The sequence below is a fragment of the Triticum urartu genome, chromosome 1A (genome assembly GCF_056163025.1).
Source record: "Triticum urartu cultivar PI428250 chromosome 1A, HENAU_Tu73, whole genome shotgun sequence".
In the NCBI taxonomy this organism is placed as follows: Eukaryota; Viridiplantae; Streptophyta; class Magnoliopsida; order Poales; family Poaceae; genus Triticum; species Triticum urartu.
In genome coordinates, this window is record NC_141873.1 from 63,791,888 (window position 1) to 63,811,922 (window position 20,035).

General features: G+C 43.7%; 1 protein-coding gene across 1 annotated transcript; it reads right to left on the reverse strand.

The window, feature by feature from the left end:
• Positions 1–2,383: 2,383 nt before the first annotated feature.
• Positions 2,384–7,632, reverse strand: CRTISO (carotenoid isomerase). Its single transcript, XM_048710880.2, has 13 exons — positions 7,082–7,632; positions 6,169–6,375; positions 5,966–6,065; positions 5,691–5,773; positions 5,525–5,581; positions 5,296–5,448; positions 5,143–5,221; positions 4,746–4,894; positions 4,485–4,619; positions 4,250–4,363; positions 3,263–3,373; positions 3,046–3,154; positions 2,384–2,868 (listed from the first exon to the last, which is right to left on the reverse strand). The coding sequence occupies exons 1-13, from the start codon at positions 7,478–7,480 to the stop codon at positions 2,795–2,797; spliced, it is 1,770 nt and encodes a 589-aa protein (XP_048566837.1). The 5' UTR covers positions 7,481–7,632; the 3' UTR covers positions 2,384–2,794.
• Between the last annotated feature and the right edge of the window lie 12,403 nt (positions 7,633–20,035).

Consider the following 20,035-nt stretch of genomic DNA (forward strand, 5'->3'; position numbering starts at 1 on the left):
TCAACGTCATTAGACATTTATGTTCGTCCTTAGAGCTAGCAAGGCAATTGACATAAATTAAACCAAGAGAGAACATCATCAAGGGCAAACAACAACCATTATTAGATAAGAACTGGAAGATATCACAAAGAAAGTCATCTTTGCAAACAGGAGAAGCAGAACCAAACCAGTAGAGTAAAACCTATGTAACTGTTATATTTCTTAACATATATAGTGGGCATTCCATTAAGCAAATAATTGGCATATTTGAACATTTCCACTTCCGGAAAATCTTTCGGTGAAACATGAATACAGGTACAAAAACTTTGTTTTCGGAAACCGAGTACTCTTAAGATTTTTTAGAAACCAGGACTCGTATGCTAAACCCACCCAAATGTGCTTAAAAGTTTCTTATGCCATGTCACCATCATATATTTTCTCCTGAATCACTTTATTTCTGAAGTAGAAGTATTATTCATGCTCATAAAAGAAGAGAAGATACACTAATGTCCCCTTTAATAACTTGTATTGGATGACGAAGAAAATGCAAGTAAAATACGTTTTGTGATTGTTGAATACACTCTTATGCAGCCAAAACCTACATGTGCCATTTCTTGTCTCTCTATCTACTGAATTTTACTTGGTTATGTGATGTGAAAATTTTCAACCCACTGCAATTTCTAATTTCTACTTTTGATTCCGTTTATTTGAGAATGCAAGGGGGCAGGGGAAGTGAATTGCTCAACGGCAACAGCCCCCCGAATAATCAGACCAGCTAAGTGGCCGGACCAGTTCGTACTCCTTGCCGAAGCGCAACAACTTCAAAGTTCAAACAAAACATGCATGTCGGAACAGGAGAACAAGAGAAGGGAGGTGGCACACACCTTAGTGGCGAACCGGTCCCATCTTTCATAATGGCATCCCTTAGGACTGACCGGCACAAGTCCAAGTAGTCGCACAAAAGACTAGGGCATGGAGCATTGAAGATTCAATGCGCGCTTCAGTCCCAAGCCGGTGACACCTGATGGCTACCACACGGTTACCTAAGCCATGTGTACTCTTCATAGGGAGGTTTTTTTTTTTTACAAATGACAGCAGAAAAGGCCGCTTAACCTGCAATGATGGCATGTTAAACACATTACACACACACATAGAGTAATTTCAGCGTATTGTTTGGTGATTCCTAAACAGCCATTTTCCCAGCTGATTTAGAGAAAGTAATTAAGTATATTGAAAAATCAATTCAGGAAACCAATTCCATCTCCCCAAAACAACAAGATTAGTTGTTCAGCTATCAGGACGAAATCCTTTTCGTGTGAGTTGCTAGCAATCACATAACAAGTACTCGTAGCAGCATAGACTGTCAACACATGCTTTTGAGAATAACAAATCAAACGGCACATGAGAGATGAACAACACTGGTACCTTTGAGAAATATCACAAACAGTCTTTCATGGTCGCCGACTTGATGTTTCCGATTGCCTCCCTTGCACTGCAGGTCAAGAGAGAAAACAATCAGAGGAAGAGACATGGAGGAATCGCAGATGGGGAATCGAAAACAGATCGAAAAAATCAACTCAAGGAAGGAGAGAGCTCGGAACAATCGGAAACCTCGTCGTCTCCTCCTCGGAATTGAGCCGTCGTCCGCCTCCGGGGAGCCAAGCAGCCGTCGCTCACCGTTGGTGCCAGCGCACACCATCCATGAGCCGCCGTCGCTCGCTCCCCTCCCCCTCCTCGGAGAGACGGGACACGTCTTCCCCGAGCAGAGACGTGTTTACGTTCGCCGCCACCCGCCCCGAGCACAGCGGAAGATAGAGACGAGACCCGAGGGGAAGAGAGGTAGAGGGGTGAGAGGGAACCGCCAGCTTCGCCCGCGCCTCCACGGACGTGAACTCTCATCCGCAGTTGCCGCCGCCGCTGCCTAAACTATCGACAGAGTGAACAGCAGACCGGAGGCACCCAGCGACACGTACGCCAAAACAGGCCTCACGCAGGCCACGAATGACCCTACAAGCCCATTTAGAACCGCCATCCCCAAAACTGGGCCCACTTACCGCCCGCGCAGCCCCGATGCACCAAACGCTCTCATTTGAGCTTTGCTACACGTACAGGATGTTACAGGAATGAGGGGTTTACAGGGTGTCGTGGTTGTTTTTAATTGGTCATTAGTAAAGGCACAGGCCCAACCCCGTTGAAATCAGGGAGGGTGTGTTTAGAAAGTTTGGAAGGAGCCTGTAGAAACCTGTAAAAGCCTGTACGTCTAGCATCTGGGACCTCCCAGTATATGTAGTGATAGTATTGTCTAAAAAAAAATCTGTAGTGATAGTAGCGTTTCGGCATTGTAATTCCTCTGTGATGGACTTGCACAGGTTCTCTTTCGTCCTGACAAAATGCATTCTTCACAAAAACAAAAAATGCCATAATATATGAGCTGCTTCATCTTCCGAAAATTACAGCGTGGCACATATGGGCCGTAGTTTCTTACAACATATACAACTCTGTGCTGAGTAGTACTCGTATCTGAGAGCCAAGCAGATGAACTATCAGAATACCAGATCCCCGGTTCCATCAAGTTACAGGTCACCATCAGTATATTCTCTATCATTTGGGGGTTTCAGGTAAACATCCTTGAAATCCAACTTTGCGTATACACCTGGCAGCAACAAGAATGGCTACATACTGCCTGCTGCTGGGTCATTGTATGGATGGGTCAACACCCGACCGGTCATGTGGAAACCTCGACATCTGCGCGGCTGCCACCGCTTCTTCTGTGTGAACAATAAGACCCGCTCTAGGTCTCCATCCGACATCATTTTTATGCGAGAGTTCTTAACCATCTGAGGACACCGAGAAGGCCCGTGTCTAGAATAGGAGACCTTTGTTCAAGATCTGCAAGAGCAAATCAGCCAAAATTATCACATCATTCCACAATGATCGACCTTCGTTGAGCTAGAAGACGTCTCTAGTCTCTAATCCCTGGCACCCATAATCATACATGCTAGAAACCCTTCTTTTGATAAAAATAACATCTGCTAAGAGACAGTGGGAACTCAGCTTAGTGTTTACCTATGTCTGCTGCAACACGATGAGCACACATGACCCCAGAAAATGCCACAGCAATCACTCCTTGCCCAGGAAAACAGCTGTCGCCCACACAGTAAAGTCCATCTATTGACTGTAAATCAGATAATATAACTTCAGTTCTAGTAATCTTGTGCCACTTAGAACTTTAGGTTAACCAAAAAAGATCTTGAAATCTGTATTAACTATTTAAGTAACTTACAGTGGTATTGAAAGGCATTGCCAGCAAACCCTTGGGTTTACCCCGTGGCATGGGTCCATATGTACCATCATTTCGGGCAAGAAACCTGCGGTGAGTTTTTGGGGATCCTACCTGGCAAAACCAAATATTAAATGAATGTTGTGTTACAAAATATATTGGTACCAGAAAACAAAATAAGGCCACTAAAGTTCACAGCATAGCCTTAAAGGAATGTGCAGTTAGCTCATGAAAGCCCATGATATAACATTCTCCCTGGTTGGTGATGCATGGTGGTCTATTATGCATAATATAGTTTGCTGCACAAGGAACATGAAGAATCTGCTGAATACTCAAAACTTAACTGTGCTTTGGCTCAACGAAAATATTCTAATACCTGAGTATTTGCTAATTGATATGGTTTATATCATTTGAAAGAAGTAAAAAGGACTTGTCGCTTTCTATGTAGGGATGCAAGTGGACTGGGCCACAGCCCATTTTGTTTAATTGATGGTTCACTTATAGTCCTGTATATCACTGGAAGTTTTTTTGGGAAGATATTTCTTTGGTAGTTCATTTTATGCAAAAGAGCAAATCATTTTATGGATTTTCAGCTGGACAAAACAGCCCAAAACTGCATCCCTGTGACCCTGTCGGTGTACGTTTAGACCACTCTTCACTAGAGCTCATTACAGTGATTGAGGTATGGGGCTAACCTATAAATATTACCGCATACTGGGTAGATTGACCGGTGCTGAGAATAGAAAATATGACAAATAGATCAGATGGGATGCTCTAATGATCTTTTCCAATAATCATATTAAGTACTGCATCATCAATAGCTAATCATGTTTGCGCTGCTAACTACTACAGACTTGCTCATGCTCCCTTGTCAGTTTGAGGACTGGTAGCTAGCACTTTCAAGTTCAAACATGAAGTAGTCAAAATGAAATGATTGAAAATATTTATAGAATCCTGAGTCCCCGACATAGAAGGACTGTAAGAAGATACCTCCTTGAGGACTATTGAGTCTTGAAGACCAGGAAACAACTTATTTTCAAGTCTTCGTATGATCTCATTTGCCACAAGCTCCTTTTTCTGCTCATAATCCTTCCTAGGTAGACCCTGCCAGAGATTAAAGCAAAGCAGTATTATAGGCATCAGTCAATACTTATGTTCATGCAAAAAGGCTACGTTTATTATATTTTTTGACATAATTTACATTTCAGCTAGAGCACTGACATACCTCCCAATCTTCTATACCTGCAGTTGTAAATATATGAAGTATGTGATGTCCTTCAGGAGCCAAGGATGGATCAAGAACTGTAGGGATACTTAAAAATATGCTTCCATAAGGCTTTTCCAAGTTCGACCAGTCATCCTGACAGTTACACTCACAATTAAACTCGTTACAGATTAAAATGTCCATATCAAATTCACCACTAATGTGACAGTGACTCTAACCCTCAACGATGAAATGCCCAGTAGCATACAACCTAGTGCGTACCTCCAGTACAAAATGGTGGCAATCAGTACCAGCAGGTAAAACTGAGGCTTTGACACCCAGATGAATGGATAGAAATGATGGCGCTTTAACATAGTTCTTCTGAAAGTTTTTCTCCTCTTCTGGAAGCTCTTCAGCCTTCACGAGTTTTCCTGTAAGTTCATGCATTTGTTAACTCCTGAAGGAGGAAACTGAACACATACTAAGTATGTATCAAAAAACTGTTCACACTGGCAGAATAATAACGGCAAGTTACAGTCGAGAAATATGCTTTTGGATGGTTGCAAAATATGAGAAGCAAAACTACGGCAAAGTTGCAGAAGATGAAGAACATTGTAACAAGTGAAAGTGAAAGAGATACTTTTCTAGCTTGACCATGAAAGGATATTCGCAGAATTACCAAATGTGTCCCATCTTGTGGCATTTGATATTACTGTTCTAGCGAATAACTCCTTCCCATTTGACAACCTCACTCCAACCTGTAGTAATGAAATGTTCAGCTGAGAAACCAAATCTAAACTTCAGACATTTGAAATCAGTAAGCTGAACTCACAGCTTTCCCATTTTCAAGAATAACATTGGTCACATTCGCCTTGTAACGTATTGCGCTTCCCTTTTCAACAAGGCCATTTGCCAAAGACACCGCAATACCACCAACACCACCAACTGGATAGTTAATTCCTCCAAAGTGCCTATCACACAATACCTGTCATGTTGACTTAGATAATTGGAGGTTGAAATTTTTTTCAAACAAAGGTCTGACAGATTAACATCGAACTTACCATGCTCGCGTTGATCATGGGTGTTTTCAAGGCATTGACTGTGCTCACAATAAAACACTACAAAAACCATAAATTGCTGTAATTCTTCAGATAAGCGAAAGTTGAACAAAAATGTATGCGTGGAAAAAAATTTGAACAAGTGAGTAAACTCACAAATATCTCACACCTCAGCATCTATGAAGGATAGCAACTGCTGATCTTTTATGAACTTGCGAGCAATATCCCCCGCATTCTGTGGCAGATAGTATGCTGCATCATAGAAAAAATGATTTTATTATGTCAAACAATCTTATTTCATAGTATCTCATATGAATTTATTTTTCTGTTGCTTTTGAGACTACAATTGTTTCAACTTCAGTTAACTAATTGTTCTAAATGATTTCTCTCTAGAGAAAATAAGAGTAAAACTTATTGAGGAATATAAGGATGCAGTTTTAATACCGAGAGTCAAGCATTCCAAAGGCTTCTTAAAAAATTGCCCGAATAGGTATAGAGGTTCTTCCAAGGACTTTAGTTCCAAAGAATTTAATGAATTGAAGATCTGTTCATACGAGACATAGATGTAAGTTGTGAAGGTTGCATAAGAAATAAGACAATAGCAACAAAAAGGTAACAAAAAGAAGTAAACAAAATAAAGACAATACCTTCCAACATATGCCATAGAATTTTAGGATTCCTTCTTTTTCATGCGGGAATTTGCTAACCAGCTCTTCGATGAAGTCATTATACTCCCTATGCACAAGAACAGAGAGAGCACCAGGTAGATGGAAATGAACCGTAGAAGGGTCTGGTATGACTTCCATCTTACACCCAACAGCTTCTAGTGCTTGCGTTATCAAATTTAAGTTTCCCTGGATGACAACACATGTCATACTTCTTACCAAATATACCCAAACACACAGACAAAATACTTCGTACAAAATATCTTCTACAAAAATGCAATGCAAGCTGTAAGCTAACGTGAGCATTTTCATGAGAGGCACACACAAGTACAGCAGTAACCAATTCTACACTCTAGCATGCAACATGCTGTGCACACCCTGAACATCCAGGCATTTGCACTTGGTCATGCTCATTGTCAACAAGCTGCACAGTGGACGCCTGCCCCTGTGATGCTGTCTGTAACGTGGCCTTAAGCCCTCAACCTCAAGACCAGGTTTGTCTCTTTAAGCAAAACAGGCCCAGTGCAAATATACTAATCATGGCATCTTCAGGCACTGGATGCCCGCAAAAAGGTAAGTCGTCAACTAATTTTAACAGCCAAGCAAATCACAATTCCCCCCTCTCAGTTCACACCCAGCCTAGCCTTACCACACCAGAGCACAAATTCGCAGTAACAACGCTTTACCCCTCAAATATTTCTCCTTGTCTGTGATCACCAGGCAGAGCACAGGCACAGCACACGGAATCAACAAATTCACGGGCCGGAGCCAGAAACGTAACCGCGCAGCTACCGAGTCGCACTCATAACAAATTTTGTGTTGAAAATGGAGCAAATCAAAAGCCCCGGGCAACAGTTGAGTACAAGTGGGACGCCGGCGCTCTGTCCTGCCTTACCTTGTCGGAGAACCCGAACATGACGGAGGAGCCGACGTCGAAGGTGAACCCGTCGCGGCGGTAGTACCCGGAGCTGCCCCCCGGGATGATGTACTTCTCGAGGACCAGCACCCGCGCCCCTTTCGCGGCCAGCTGCGTGGCCGCCACCAGGCCCCCGATCCCGGACCCGACCACTATCGCGTCGTGTCGCTCCCCGTCGCCTCCCTCTCCTCCGGGGGACTTCTCCGCGGCCACCGCCGCCTGCCTCTCCGACACCACCGCCACTCTCCCCCTGCCGCCGCCTCCGCGGGCCTCGCCGCCGAGAGGGCGGGGGTGGGAGGGGTGGTGCGCGAAGGGCGCGGGGAGGCGCGGGGAGTGGTGGAGGCACCGCGCCGCGAGGGGCGAGAGGAGGAGCGGCATGGCGGCGGGGCGTGGGGGCGGAGGGGAAACCGGCTGGGCCGTCGTTTTGTGTGGCGTCGGGTCGGGTATTTGTTTTGCGGGTTGGAGGGGAGTGGAGGGGAGTGGAGGAATCTGGCGGGGAGGGAGAAGGGTGGATGCCGCGGCGGGAAGGGGACGAAGAAAGCGAGGAGGGAGGGAGTGGAGGGAAGAGGATGATGAGGAGGCGCGGACGGCCGCCAACGGTGGGCCAGGGTGGTGACGCGCACCTTCCTCAAGGAAAGTGGTGGTCAACCCTCTCGCCCGCGATCATAACCACCGGTCGACCGGCCAGACTCTAGGCCGGTCGCGCCGCGGGCCGTTGGATCAGAAACATCCCAACCGTTTGATCCTCGTCCCTCGTGTGAATGCGGAACAAGCACTCCCTCGCCCCTCGTCGTGCCACCTCGCTGCCCCGGCGCGCGCAACTTGACCTCGTCATCGCGCGCCACGCGGGGTCCATCTCTGGCGAGCGACGGCTCGCACGTCGTCGACATCGCAGCACCTGGCGCCATCGCGGCAACATCCCCTAGTTAGGTGCTCGAAGCTCCGTTGCCATCACGGCACCTGAGGCCATTGTAGCAAACATTGTTGACGTCGAAGCAGCCGTTGTAAAGCCCGCAGACCCCTTCCCCTCCCAGTCCCGGTTGCATCATGGCCGCTCGCCGCCGTGGCATCGTAACCTGCCGTCACACGATTCCAACATGTCGAGATGTCGGTTTTAGCAAATTCTAGCATGCAGCGCCGGCCACAGCAGGCCAAAAACACGGTTCCAGCACGCTAAGATGCCAGTTCCTACGAAGTAGATACACGATTTTAGCACACGGCGGCATCGGCTGGAGCAAAAAGGCGAGACACAAGTTCCAACATGCCGCGTATTCGGTGAAAACGCGAGTTCCAGCATTTTTTGTTGCCACAGACAATAATGTGCTCCATGGTAGTCACAACGAACAATACTAGCAGGCAGAGGCGCGGCGCCGCCGCGCTCGAGCTTAAGCCCGTCATTAGCAATTATTGCTCATATTTGTTATTGATAAGCTTTTTGGTAAGTGAAGCAAGAATAATATAGTACGTTGATAATATGAATCATTTAGTCGATTACATGACCTTGATGGCATACATGATAAATAAAAAAGTACAATGAAGTGCTGATTTAAGAGAGTGATATTATGTAGGTAGATGGCGTACAACTGTACATATGTAGATAAAGAAAATTTTGGTGAAATATATCATGGATTTTAAGCACTTTGGATTATTTGTTCTTGTTCTTAATGTTTTTGTTGTTTTCTCTTTTCTTCATAAGAGGAGATTACAGTTACTAAATTGTATGATTTGTGGGTTTATAGACTTGAAGTGTGCATTTTAATCAAGTTTATGAAGCTATCGGCCATTCTGTTTTTTCTAAATCAATAAATCAAAGAGATGATTAAAAAAAGTTGCCCTTGTTTTCAATACTTTTCGCCACCCTTAACCCTTGTGTCTCCTCCCTACTCTTTGCTCACATATGGCAAACAACTCGAAAATTTTCATTTTCTCTAGTAAATTGTACCAGCGAGGCAAATTGTTGAACAATCATGATACATTTACGATGTTGCGCACAAGAGAACCCACGATCGAAGTATCTGTTGGCCTATCGGTACAGTTTCTAAGCTCCCAGGAAATACTGGCTTGTGGTGCGTCGAGAGTGTTTGGGCAGGGATGATGGGCCTATTTGTGAGTCGGTATTTAGCTGTGTTTGGGCTTACTGTGCCGCCTCCAGAGAAACCATTGCGGCGGCGGTGTTCAACCCTAGCTGCCTCCATCACCTCCTCTTGTGTTGGTCATCCCCTCCTCCCACCATCCACGACGCCACCCCACTGCGGTGCCCTCCCCTCCGACCTGGCCATCTTGGTGGTGTCTACCACGACGGGGGTGAAGGGGCGCGGTCGTCGGAGAAAGCGGCACTCAACGGTGGCGCTATACTCTTTGGTCGCCTTCGTCTTCTACGTCCTATCCTTGATGCCGTACATTGTGGAGCGCTTGCCACTGCTACCCAGCAGCTTGCTACCCACTGACCACTTAGACCGAGGAGGAGTAGAGAACGGTAGAGTCCTGCGGCAAGCACATAAAGGACCGCTCAGGAGCCCAATAGAGGGGACATCTATTCCTTTTGCGCTCTCTCTGATCTACCCCACTTCTCTTAATTTCTCTCATACTTCATTTTTTGGGTTCAGTTCCTTCTTATTTTTAAATACTGTTAAAATAGGAGACGTGCAATGGCTGATCCATTCCATGGTTGATGAGGATCGATAGATCATAGTATAAGTTGTTGTTCCAAGAGGATGGAGGAAGAAAAACAAATATTTCTAACGGCTCTTGATATGGTACAGATATACCTAATGTGACAAATCGCTAGAGGAATGTGGATAAACGAAGGTGCTTATTTCGTACGATACTTTAATTCTTCCAGTGACTTCATTGCTGAAAAATGCCACAACAAGTTTTGTTGAAGTACTAGGCAGTCCATGTTCTATACTAAATTTCCTCTATTTTTGCAAATTAATTAGCTTCTCCCTGCCATTCGAGCTTGAAGGATCGTGGATGTCACCTAGAGGGGGTGAATAGGCGCTTTAAAATAATTACGGTCTAGACTTGAACAAATATGGAATAAACCTAGCGATTAATTTGTCAAACATAGAACCTACAACAACTAGGCTCACCTATGTGCACCAACAACTTATACTAAGCAAGATAAACAACTATATAATAGCAAGATATATGACAAGAAACAATATGACTATCACAAAGTAAAGAGCATAAGTAAAGGGCTCGGGTAAGAGATAACCGAGGCACGCGGAGACGACGATGTATCCCGAAGTTCACACTCTTGCGGATGCTAATCTCCGTTTGGAACGGTGTGGAGGCACAATGCTCCCAAGAAGCCACTAGGGCCACCGTAATCTCCTCACGCCCTCGCACAATGCAAGATGTCGTGATTCCACTAAGGGACCCTTGAGGACGGTCACCGAACCCGTACAAATGGCAACCCTTGGGGGCGGTCACCGAACCCGTACACTTTGGCAACCCTTGGGGACGGTCACCGGTACCCGTCAAATTGCTCGGGGCGATCTCCACAACCTAATTGGAGACCCCGACGCTTGCCCGGAGCTTTACACCACAATGATTAAGCTCCGAACACCACCAACCATCTAGGGCGCCCAAGCACCCAAGAGGAACAAGCTCAAGGGTACCAAGCACCCAAGAGTAATAAGCTTCTCAACTTGTAACTTCCACGTATCACGTGGAGAACTCAAACCGATGCACCAAATGCAATGGCAAGGGCACACGAAGTGCCCAAGTCCTTCTCTCTCAAATCCCACCGAAGCAACTAATGCTAGGGAGGAAAATGGGAGGAAGAACAAGAAGGAGAACACCAAGAACTCCAAGATCTAGATCCAAGGGGTTCCCCTCACCTAGAGGAGAAAGTGATTGGTGGAAACGTGGATTTAGATCTCCTCTCTCTTTTCCCTCAAAAACTAGCAAGAATCCATGGAGGGATTGAGAGTTAGCAAGCTCGAAGAAGGTCAACAATGGGGGAAGAACACGAGCTCAAAGGATAAGGTTCATTGGGGAAGAAGACACCCTTTTATAGGTGGGGAAAAATCCAACCGTTATGCTCACAGCCCGCACAGAGCGGTACTACCGCTCCAAGGAGCGGTACTACCACTAGGGCGGTAGTACCCCTTTGAAAAACAACAGCAAGGAGGCAAAAGGCCAGAAGAACCGCCGGAGCAGTACTACCGCTCGTTCTCACGGTACTACCGCTAGGGATCGCGGTACTACCGCAAAGGGTAGCGGTACTACAGCTAGCGAGCGGTACTAAAAAAATACATCCGGGCCTACCACCGCAGGACTTGGGACGAGTTTTTGGTCTGGAGCGGTACTACCGCTGTAGAAGCCGCGGTAGTACCGCTCTGGAGCAGTAGTAAAAAATTACATCCGCTCCAATTCGCGGTAGTACCGCTGCAACCTTTTCAGAACACCAAAACTGCCACAACTTTTGCAAACTAACTCCGAATTCGATGAAACCAAGTTTGTTGGAAAGCTAGCGACAAGGGTTAACGCAATATCGAAAGAAATATCAATAAGAAGCAAAATAGAAAAGGCCCATAAGAAAATGGTGAGAACCCTTCCTCGGATAAGACCGGTAAAACCTCCAACACCGAAAACATCATAGAAGACGCATGTGAACTCCGTTTTCGATGAACTCAAGCTTGTCATCAAGATGACCATAAGCTCTAAGACTCACAAAGAGAACCAAACAAGAACCAAGAAACATGATGCAAGGATGCAATGGTTTGAGCTCTCTACTAACGATACGATCAAGCCACCAACTTGAGAGCTCCCCTTGATAGTACGACAAACGATCCTATAACCCGGTCTCCCAACTACCACCACGAGACCGGTAAAATAGAAAGCCTATCAAGGGAAAACCTTTGCCTTGCACATGGTCCACTTGAGCTAGATGATGATGATCTTGATTCCCTCAAGTTGGACCACCTTTCTTGATTGCGTTGGCTCGATGAAGACTAGATGATTGCTCCCCCATACTCCACTATGGGTGAGCCACTCTTCGGCACATCTTCACAAGTCCATTGAAACCACAATGGATGGCAAGCTTTAAGAACTTGATCTCTTCGTTGGTGCTCCACCTAAACTTGCACACGGCAATCTTGATGACGATCACCACTTGATGTCATCCTTTCCATGGGTTGTATGATATCTTCCTCTTAATGCAAGCCCATGGACACGTACCTAACCCCACATAGAACTCTCACATAGACCATGGGTTAGTACACAAAGTGCAATGGACAATGCTTACCATACCATGGGATCACTTGATCCCTCTCGGTACATCTTTTACGCTTTGTGAGTTGATCAACTTGATTCACTCTTGACATAGTCTTGATCAACTTTGAATATTTTCAACTCTCTTCGTTTGGATGATGTCATGAAGGTAAACATGAATGATCACACAATCTTCTTCTTCAAGACATGCTTGCAATAAGCTCAACACTCACATGACCAATCTTTGGATAATTCCTTAATAGCACCTTGGTCAACACATAAACTCCTTGAAACCAACACATGGACTTCAAGAAATGCCTATGGACAAATCCTTCAAATATAACTCAATGCAACCATTAGTCCACAGAGAATGTCATCAATTACCAAAACCACACATGGGGGCACCGCATGTCCTTTCAATCTCCCCCATTTTGGTAATTGATGACAATCACTTTCAAGAGAGTTTATATAAGGAATTATGCATCACCATGCTATGCAACAACCAATAATGCATGCGTAGGAGGAATTATGCATCACCATGCTATGCAACAACCAATAATGCATGCGTAGGAGATGCGTATGCTTAGGAACAAACCAAAGCTAGAAGAGACAACTCTCTAAACTTCTCCACAAAACTCTCTGAAACTTCTCCCCTATTGGCATCGATTGCCAAAATGGGCGAAAAGCTTAGAAGGCCAATATAAATTGTGGTCCTCCATAAATTGTGTATTTCTCAACAAGTGAGTGAAATGCAACACACATAACCAAAGGTAAATACTTGGAGGAACACAAACTATATCGAGGCACAAAGATAGCAAAATAATGATATGCCACAAAGACATAAAAAAGAGAGAAACAAGCAATCAGGCAATCAAAATATACCAATTGAAGCAAGCAATCAACGAATATCAATTGAGCGAACTAGAACAATGATCCTACGTGCCATATGAAAGAAATAAATTATGATATGAGCAAAGGAGTGTTCTAGAGAAACTAGAGAAGCTCCCCATGATTTGTGCACAATTTAGTTTTGTAATTGGATACAATGAGCACAAAATAGGATCGTCACTCCCCCAAGATCAATAGAACCTCACGACAAGTGCAAGAGAGTAACAGAGTGTTCTAAAGACACTAGTGAAGCTCTCCATGATTTGTGCACTCCTTACAACATTTGCATTAGGATACCAAGTGCACAAAATAAGATCATCACTCCCCGAAAATCAATAGAAACTCATAACAAGTGCAAGTGAGCATGTAGGAAACAAAGCCTAGCACTTGCAACAAACAAATGATTGAGCAACATATAAAAGAGGCAACTTAAGAGTAGGCTCAACCAAAATGATGTGTGTGAGTCATGGAAAAGCACTTGAGAAGACTAATGTACGGATGAGCATTAAGCATCAACATAGTCTTGGAAGAATGAGGCGCACGGTGCAAGGCCTATCATTCCCACACACAACTAGCAAATGGGTTCACAAGCTTACTAATAAGCATATAGAGAACCTATACTTGTGACAACCCGTGGTGAAGATAGAACAAGAAAGCCTCATCAAGACGAGGGATACCAATTAAGATGGCAAAAGCCTCGTAAAGATAAGCATGAGGAAAATAATCTTCACCACACAAGAGTGCATCAAGATGCAACGAGATACGACACGCACTCAAGGCAAAAGCTTTCACGGAGCGACCAAAGAAATAACCAAAGAGAGACAAGGTGGACGTGAAAGAAAGGATATCATCTGGAGATGTAATTTCTCTCAAGTGTATAAGGTTCTAGGTACACGAAATCATGATGATATATATCTACAAAGAAGGATGTACACCCGAAATAGTTACAACATGAAGGAACAAGATATCCAAAAGGAAGTCATACATATACCAATAAGATATTTGCTTGAGAGCATAGCACAAGGCTAGATATGGTCTTATTGCATATAAATGAATTCCAACCACACAAACATCAAAGACATCACAACTAGCAACAAGACATCATTGTTGGGATGCTTTGAGAAAGGAAACAAGTATCACAAGAGAGAATGGATAACATGCCATGATACAACCTACGAAAGGTTGATGCAAGAAATGTGTGCATGAAGTAGATGATGATACTTGTTACCAAGATACCATTGGATGGATGTAGTAGATACCAATTAAAGGTAGATAGTAGTTCATTAATCATCCTAGCTTGACTCCAATAAGCACATGGTGACACCACCTTCCTTGTGAGTGAGCCGAGCATCCAATGCATCTCCACTTGTTCCTAGAACAACAACACAAACAAAATGGTACCCAAACTCATTGGGACCAAAGAGTTAGAGAACCAGCAACACATAGGACAAACTCCACATAAATATGTGCATATAGATATGAAAATGAATTGCATGCACATCTCATCCAATTTGAGACTTAGTGGAGTTCCCCCTATATATTGGGTCAAAGAAAGAAAGCATGCCAAAGAAACTACAAGAAGTAAATATGCATGCTCAAGACTTTCAAGAACCGAGACCAAAAGACAAAGAAATACCAAGCGAAGAAAAGATACCAAATGAATAAATCATCACTTGGAGGATATCCAAAAAGATACATCAAGGAATGAGATATCCATTGATACACTCAAAAAGAAAGATTTCAAACTCCCAAAAGAGAGGATGGTTCCAAACAAACCAAGTGCTCTACAAAGTTTCATGATGGCACAAAGTACCAAAAAGAAACAGTTTGCATTCCACCAACACACACTTGATAAGGATCACAAGGTGAGCGTTCTAAGAAGAATAGGATAGCTCCCCCAAGCATTGTGCATTATAGAGTATTTGCATTTCAATACAAAAAGCACAAGATGGGATCACCACTTTCACTATATCTATACAAACACTAGACAAGCTCAAGTAAATAACAAGATCCACAAGTGGTATGGAATACAATGGGAGTTGACACAATCCTAGGCAAGAGATAAAGCAAATAAAAGCAAAGGCTAATGTAAAGATGATCAATAATTTCTACCACACATAAGTGAGTACCAATTGTCAAAAGACAAGAAGTATTTGGAAATAATTCCTGGTGGTAGATAGCAAGGATATCCGACATCATCTTCACACCAAACAAAAAGCAAATTGCAACTTGTAGAGCTAACATGCCACCTAGGAACAAGATAATTTACAATATCAATTCTAGGTGATAATATCTCAAATGTACACATTTTCTAGGCTAGTAATATACACATAGCATATTACTCCCCCATAATGTGATACCAATTAAAGATAAACAAGAGGCAAAAAAATGATCCAACAAGAGATAATTAATGGACAATTTAGAATTTGAATTTCTCATGAGAAGACATACCACATAGCGACTAGATAATCTTGAAATATCAATACTAGATGGTATTACTCATGTACACACATATATAGGATTGTGAGGTGCACAAAGCACATCACTCCCCCATAATGGGATATTCCATTAATCTCTCACAAGAGCCAACTAAGAAATGAACAAGATGCAAAAGGTTCAATGCATGACACACACGTACATGATGTGCAAACCAACACACACATACTTGATTGCTCAAGATAATCAAGTTGGAAGCACAACATATACAAACACATGCAAGGAACAAAACCAAAATGCAAAGGGGTAAGTAACTATCAATGTAAACACTTTAAGCACGAGTTACCGCATGGATGAACGTTGGATAAAAGATAGAAACTTGATAATCCGAATGACTTGGCTTGAGACAATTAGAATGATGAAGTCCCCTTAATTCTTCATAAAGCAGCCAAGTCTCCAATGCCCTCCAACAACACCTATTGATCAAGTTTGAGCTTGTTGGTCCCCAACCAAGTTGGGTCCTAAGAGGTTAGTCACAATAGGCTTGGCTACCCAAATGGTTCTCTTCTTGACACCACTTTGAGTACCAACAACTTTGGCAAACACATTGCCAACCTTATCCTTCCCAAGAGAATAGATATCATCAATAATAATTGGGTTGGATAAGTTACCACTAGTGCATGAAGAGGCGAGGTGATCTTTCTCATGACATAAGTAGCAACATCTACTCTTCACTTTCTTCTCACTTGATTTCTCAACTTGAGAAGCATTAGCTTGAGGATTCTTGGGAAGAGGACTTTCTTCAACTTGTGGTTGAGCATGAGATCGAACTTGTGGCCGCTTCCCTTGTTGCTTGTCACTAATGGCCTTCTTCTTAAATGGGCAAGATCTAACATGATGCCCTTCTACCTTTCACTTGAAGCAAACAATCTTGGCCGAATTCTTGACTTGTTCTTGGCCCTTCTTTTTGTTCATCTTGGACTTCTTCTTCTTCTTCTTGGAGTTGAATCCAAGTCCACCTTTGTCATTGGGGGATTTTTGCACACTCAAGATATTATTGAGTGTGAATTTCCCTTCATGACTCTTTTCCTAGTCTTTCTTCAAAGAAGTGACTTGGGCCTTGAGCTCTTCGATTTCCTCTACATGGTTAGTCTCAACACAAGTACTAGAGGAAGTATAAGCTTCATTGTTAGAGCAACAAGGAAAGGAAAGCAATTCATCACAAGATGTACCAACATTGTGAGTAGATGAATTACAAGGACTAGCACATGGCAACATAGCATTTTGACTAGAAGTAGTGCTAGTATCCACATGAGGCTCACTAGATATTACCTTAGCAATCATGGCCTCATGAGCTATCTTTAGCACATTATGGGATACTAGAAGATCATCATGAGAGCTTGAGAGCTTTTCATGACTTTCTTCCAATTTCCCATAATTGCTAGATAGCAACTCAAGTTGAGCCCGTAGCTCAACATTCTCCTTCAAAATGGATGCTTCACAAGTGATAGAGTTAGTAGCACAAGCATCATCATTAACACCAAGAGGAGAGGACAACTTGGAAAGCTCTTTTAAATAAGAAGCTTCAAGTTGAGCATGAGACTCGGTGAGTTTGATGAGCTCACCCTTAATGACCCTTGAGCCATTTCCGAGGTGCTCAAAATCCTCAAGGAGTCTAGCATGAGAAACTTCAAGCTTAGCATTTTAAGTTTCAAAATCATTGGCCACCACAAGAGCTCTATCACGAGATTCCCTCACTCTAGATAATTCTAGAGCAAAAGTCTCCTCAAGAGATTCCTTGGTGGTTTGTTCAAGTTCAAGAGCTTGAGAGAGGTCCGCAATCTCATTAGCGTAATCACGCTCATGACCTTCCATTTTATCAATGGTGACCTCATGCTTCTCAAGACGAGATTCCAACTCATCAATATATTTCTTGCCCTCAGTAGCAATAGACATGATTTCCATGAAGTTGGAACGAGCAATTTATTCTTAAGAAGAGCTTTAAAAATCATTTCCCCCTTAATTTTTAAGGAGGCAACATAATCATTCTCTTCATCATAATCAACATCATCATCACTCTTGCCATCATCAATGTCATCACAAGATATATTGGGATTCAAAGTGGGAGATACCTTTGAAGCCTTGGCCATAAGGAAAAATGCAATAGATGATGATTTAGGATCCCTTGAAGCACCATCCAAGACCACATCTTGTTCCATGGAGTGTTGGGTTTCCTCTACATTGTTAGCACAACAACTCGAGGAAATACATGCATTTTCATCATGGCAACAAGATATAACAAGCATATCATCATGAGATTTAGTCAAGCAATTTCTACATGATATGCAAGGACTATCAACACAAGCATGTGAAACATTTGGAGTGCTCGAAGTGCTAAAGTCCAAAGATGAAGCATTTCAATAAGAAAGTGACGAAGGATTATCAACAATGAGCCCACTATCATCATTGCAATGAACACCACTACTCACCATGTCATTACCTTGTGGCAAACCACACGTATGTGAAGTAGAAGAAGTTGAGAACACAACACGGCCGGAGGTGGAGGGAGAACAATCATCCCCACAAAACTTGGACACGCCATATTTATCTTGAAGCTTTGTCCGCAACTCATGAGCATCCCGGAACGGCATGAGTTGAAATATAAGTACATTGCTCAAAGCATCGAAAAGCACATTAGAAGCTTGAGCATTGAGATAAGAGTTTTTCTCATCCTCTAAAGATAATCTTAGGGGGTCCTTTGGAGGAGAAAAACACACATCTACAATTCGCTCTAAATTTGGGTCCATGACCCTAAAGAGATTAAGCATGCGAATTACCCAAACATCAAAATTTATGCCACCGAAACTAAGAGTGTCAGAGAATCCTAATCCCCTAGTCGACATCTTTACTCTCTAGGTGGTTAAGCCTAACAAAGAGAGACGAGGCTCTGATACCAATTGAAGGATCGTGGATGTCACCTAGAGTGGGGTGAATAGGCGCTTTAAAATAATTACGGTTTAGGCTTGAACAAATGTGGAATAAACCTAGCGGTTAATTTGTCAAACACAGAACCAACAACAACTAGGCTCACCTATGTGCACCAACAACTTATACTAAGCAAGATAAACAACTATGTGATAGCAAGATATATGACAAGAAACAATATGGCTATCACAAAGTAAAGAGCATAAGTAAAGGGATCGGGTAAGAGATAACCGAGGCACGCGGAGACGATGATGTATCCCGAAGTTCACACCCTTGCGGATGCTAATCTCGGTTTGGAGCGGTGTGGAGGCACAATGCTCCCCAAAAATCCACTAGGGCCACCGTAATCTCCTCACGCCCTCGCACAATTCAAGATGACGTGATTCCACTAAGGGACCCTTGAGGGCGGTCACCGAACCCGTACAAATGGCAACCCTTGGGGGCGGTCACTGAACCCGTACACTTTGGCAACCCTTGGGGGCGGTCATCGGTACTCGTCAAATTGCTTGGGGCGATCTCCACAACCTAATTGGAGACCCCGACGCTTGTCCGGAGCTTTACACCACAATGATTGAGCTCCGAACACCACCAACCATCTAGGGCGCCCAAGCACCCAAGAGGAACAAGCTCAAGGGTACCAAGCACCCAAGAGTAATAAGCTTCTCAACTTGTAACTTCCATGTATCACGTGGAGAACTCAAACCGATGCACCAAATGCAATGGCAAGGGCACACAGAGTGCCCAAGTCCTTCTCTCTCAAATCTCACCGAAGCAACTAATGCTAGGGAGGAAAATGAGAGGAAGAACAAGAAGGAGAACACCAAGAACTCCAAGATCTAGATCCAAGGGGTTCCCCTCACCTAGAGGAGAAAGTGATTGGTGGAAACGTGGATCTAGATCTCCTCTCTCTTTTCCCTCAAAAACTAGCAAGAATCCATGGAGGGATTGAGAGTTAGCAAGCTCGAAGAAGGTCAACAATGGGGGAAGAACACGAGCTCAAAGGATAAGGTTCATTGGGGAAGAAGACACCATTTTATAGGTGGGGAAAAATCCAACCGTTATGCTCACAGCCCGCACAGAGTGGTACTACCGCTCCAAGGAGCGGTACTACCGCTAGGGCAGTAGTACCCCTTTCAAAAACAACAGCAAGGAGGCAAAAGGCCAGAAGAACCGCCGGAGCGGTGATGTATACTACACAACCTTTTTCTTGTATACGTTGTTGGGCCTCGAAGTGCAGAGGTTTGTAGGACAGTAGCAAATTTCCCTCAAGTGGATGACATGAGGTTTATCAATCCGTAGGATGCGTAGGATGAAGATGGTCTCTCTCAAGCAACCCTGCAACCAAATAACAAAGAGTCTCTTGTGTCCCCAACACACCCAATACAATGGTAAATTGTATAGGTG

Excerpts from the sequence above, each read along its gene's own strand:
- CRTISO (XM_048710880.2), bottom strand. The coding sequence starts at position 7,480 with ATGCCGCTCCTCCTCTCGCCCCTCGCGGCGCGGTGCCTCCACCACTCC. Across the intron at positions 4,620-4,745 it reads GCCACCATTTTGTACTGGAG|GATGACTGGTCGAACTTGGA; the intron begins GTACGCACTAGG and ends TGTAACTGTCAG. Across the intron at positions 3,155-3,262 it reads CAATGCCTTTCAATACCACT|TCAATAGATGGACTTTACTG; the intron begins GTAAGTTACTTA and ends TCTGATTTACAG.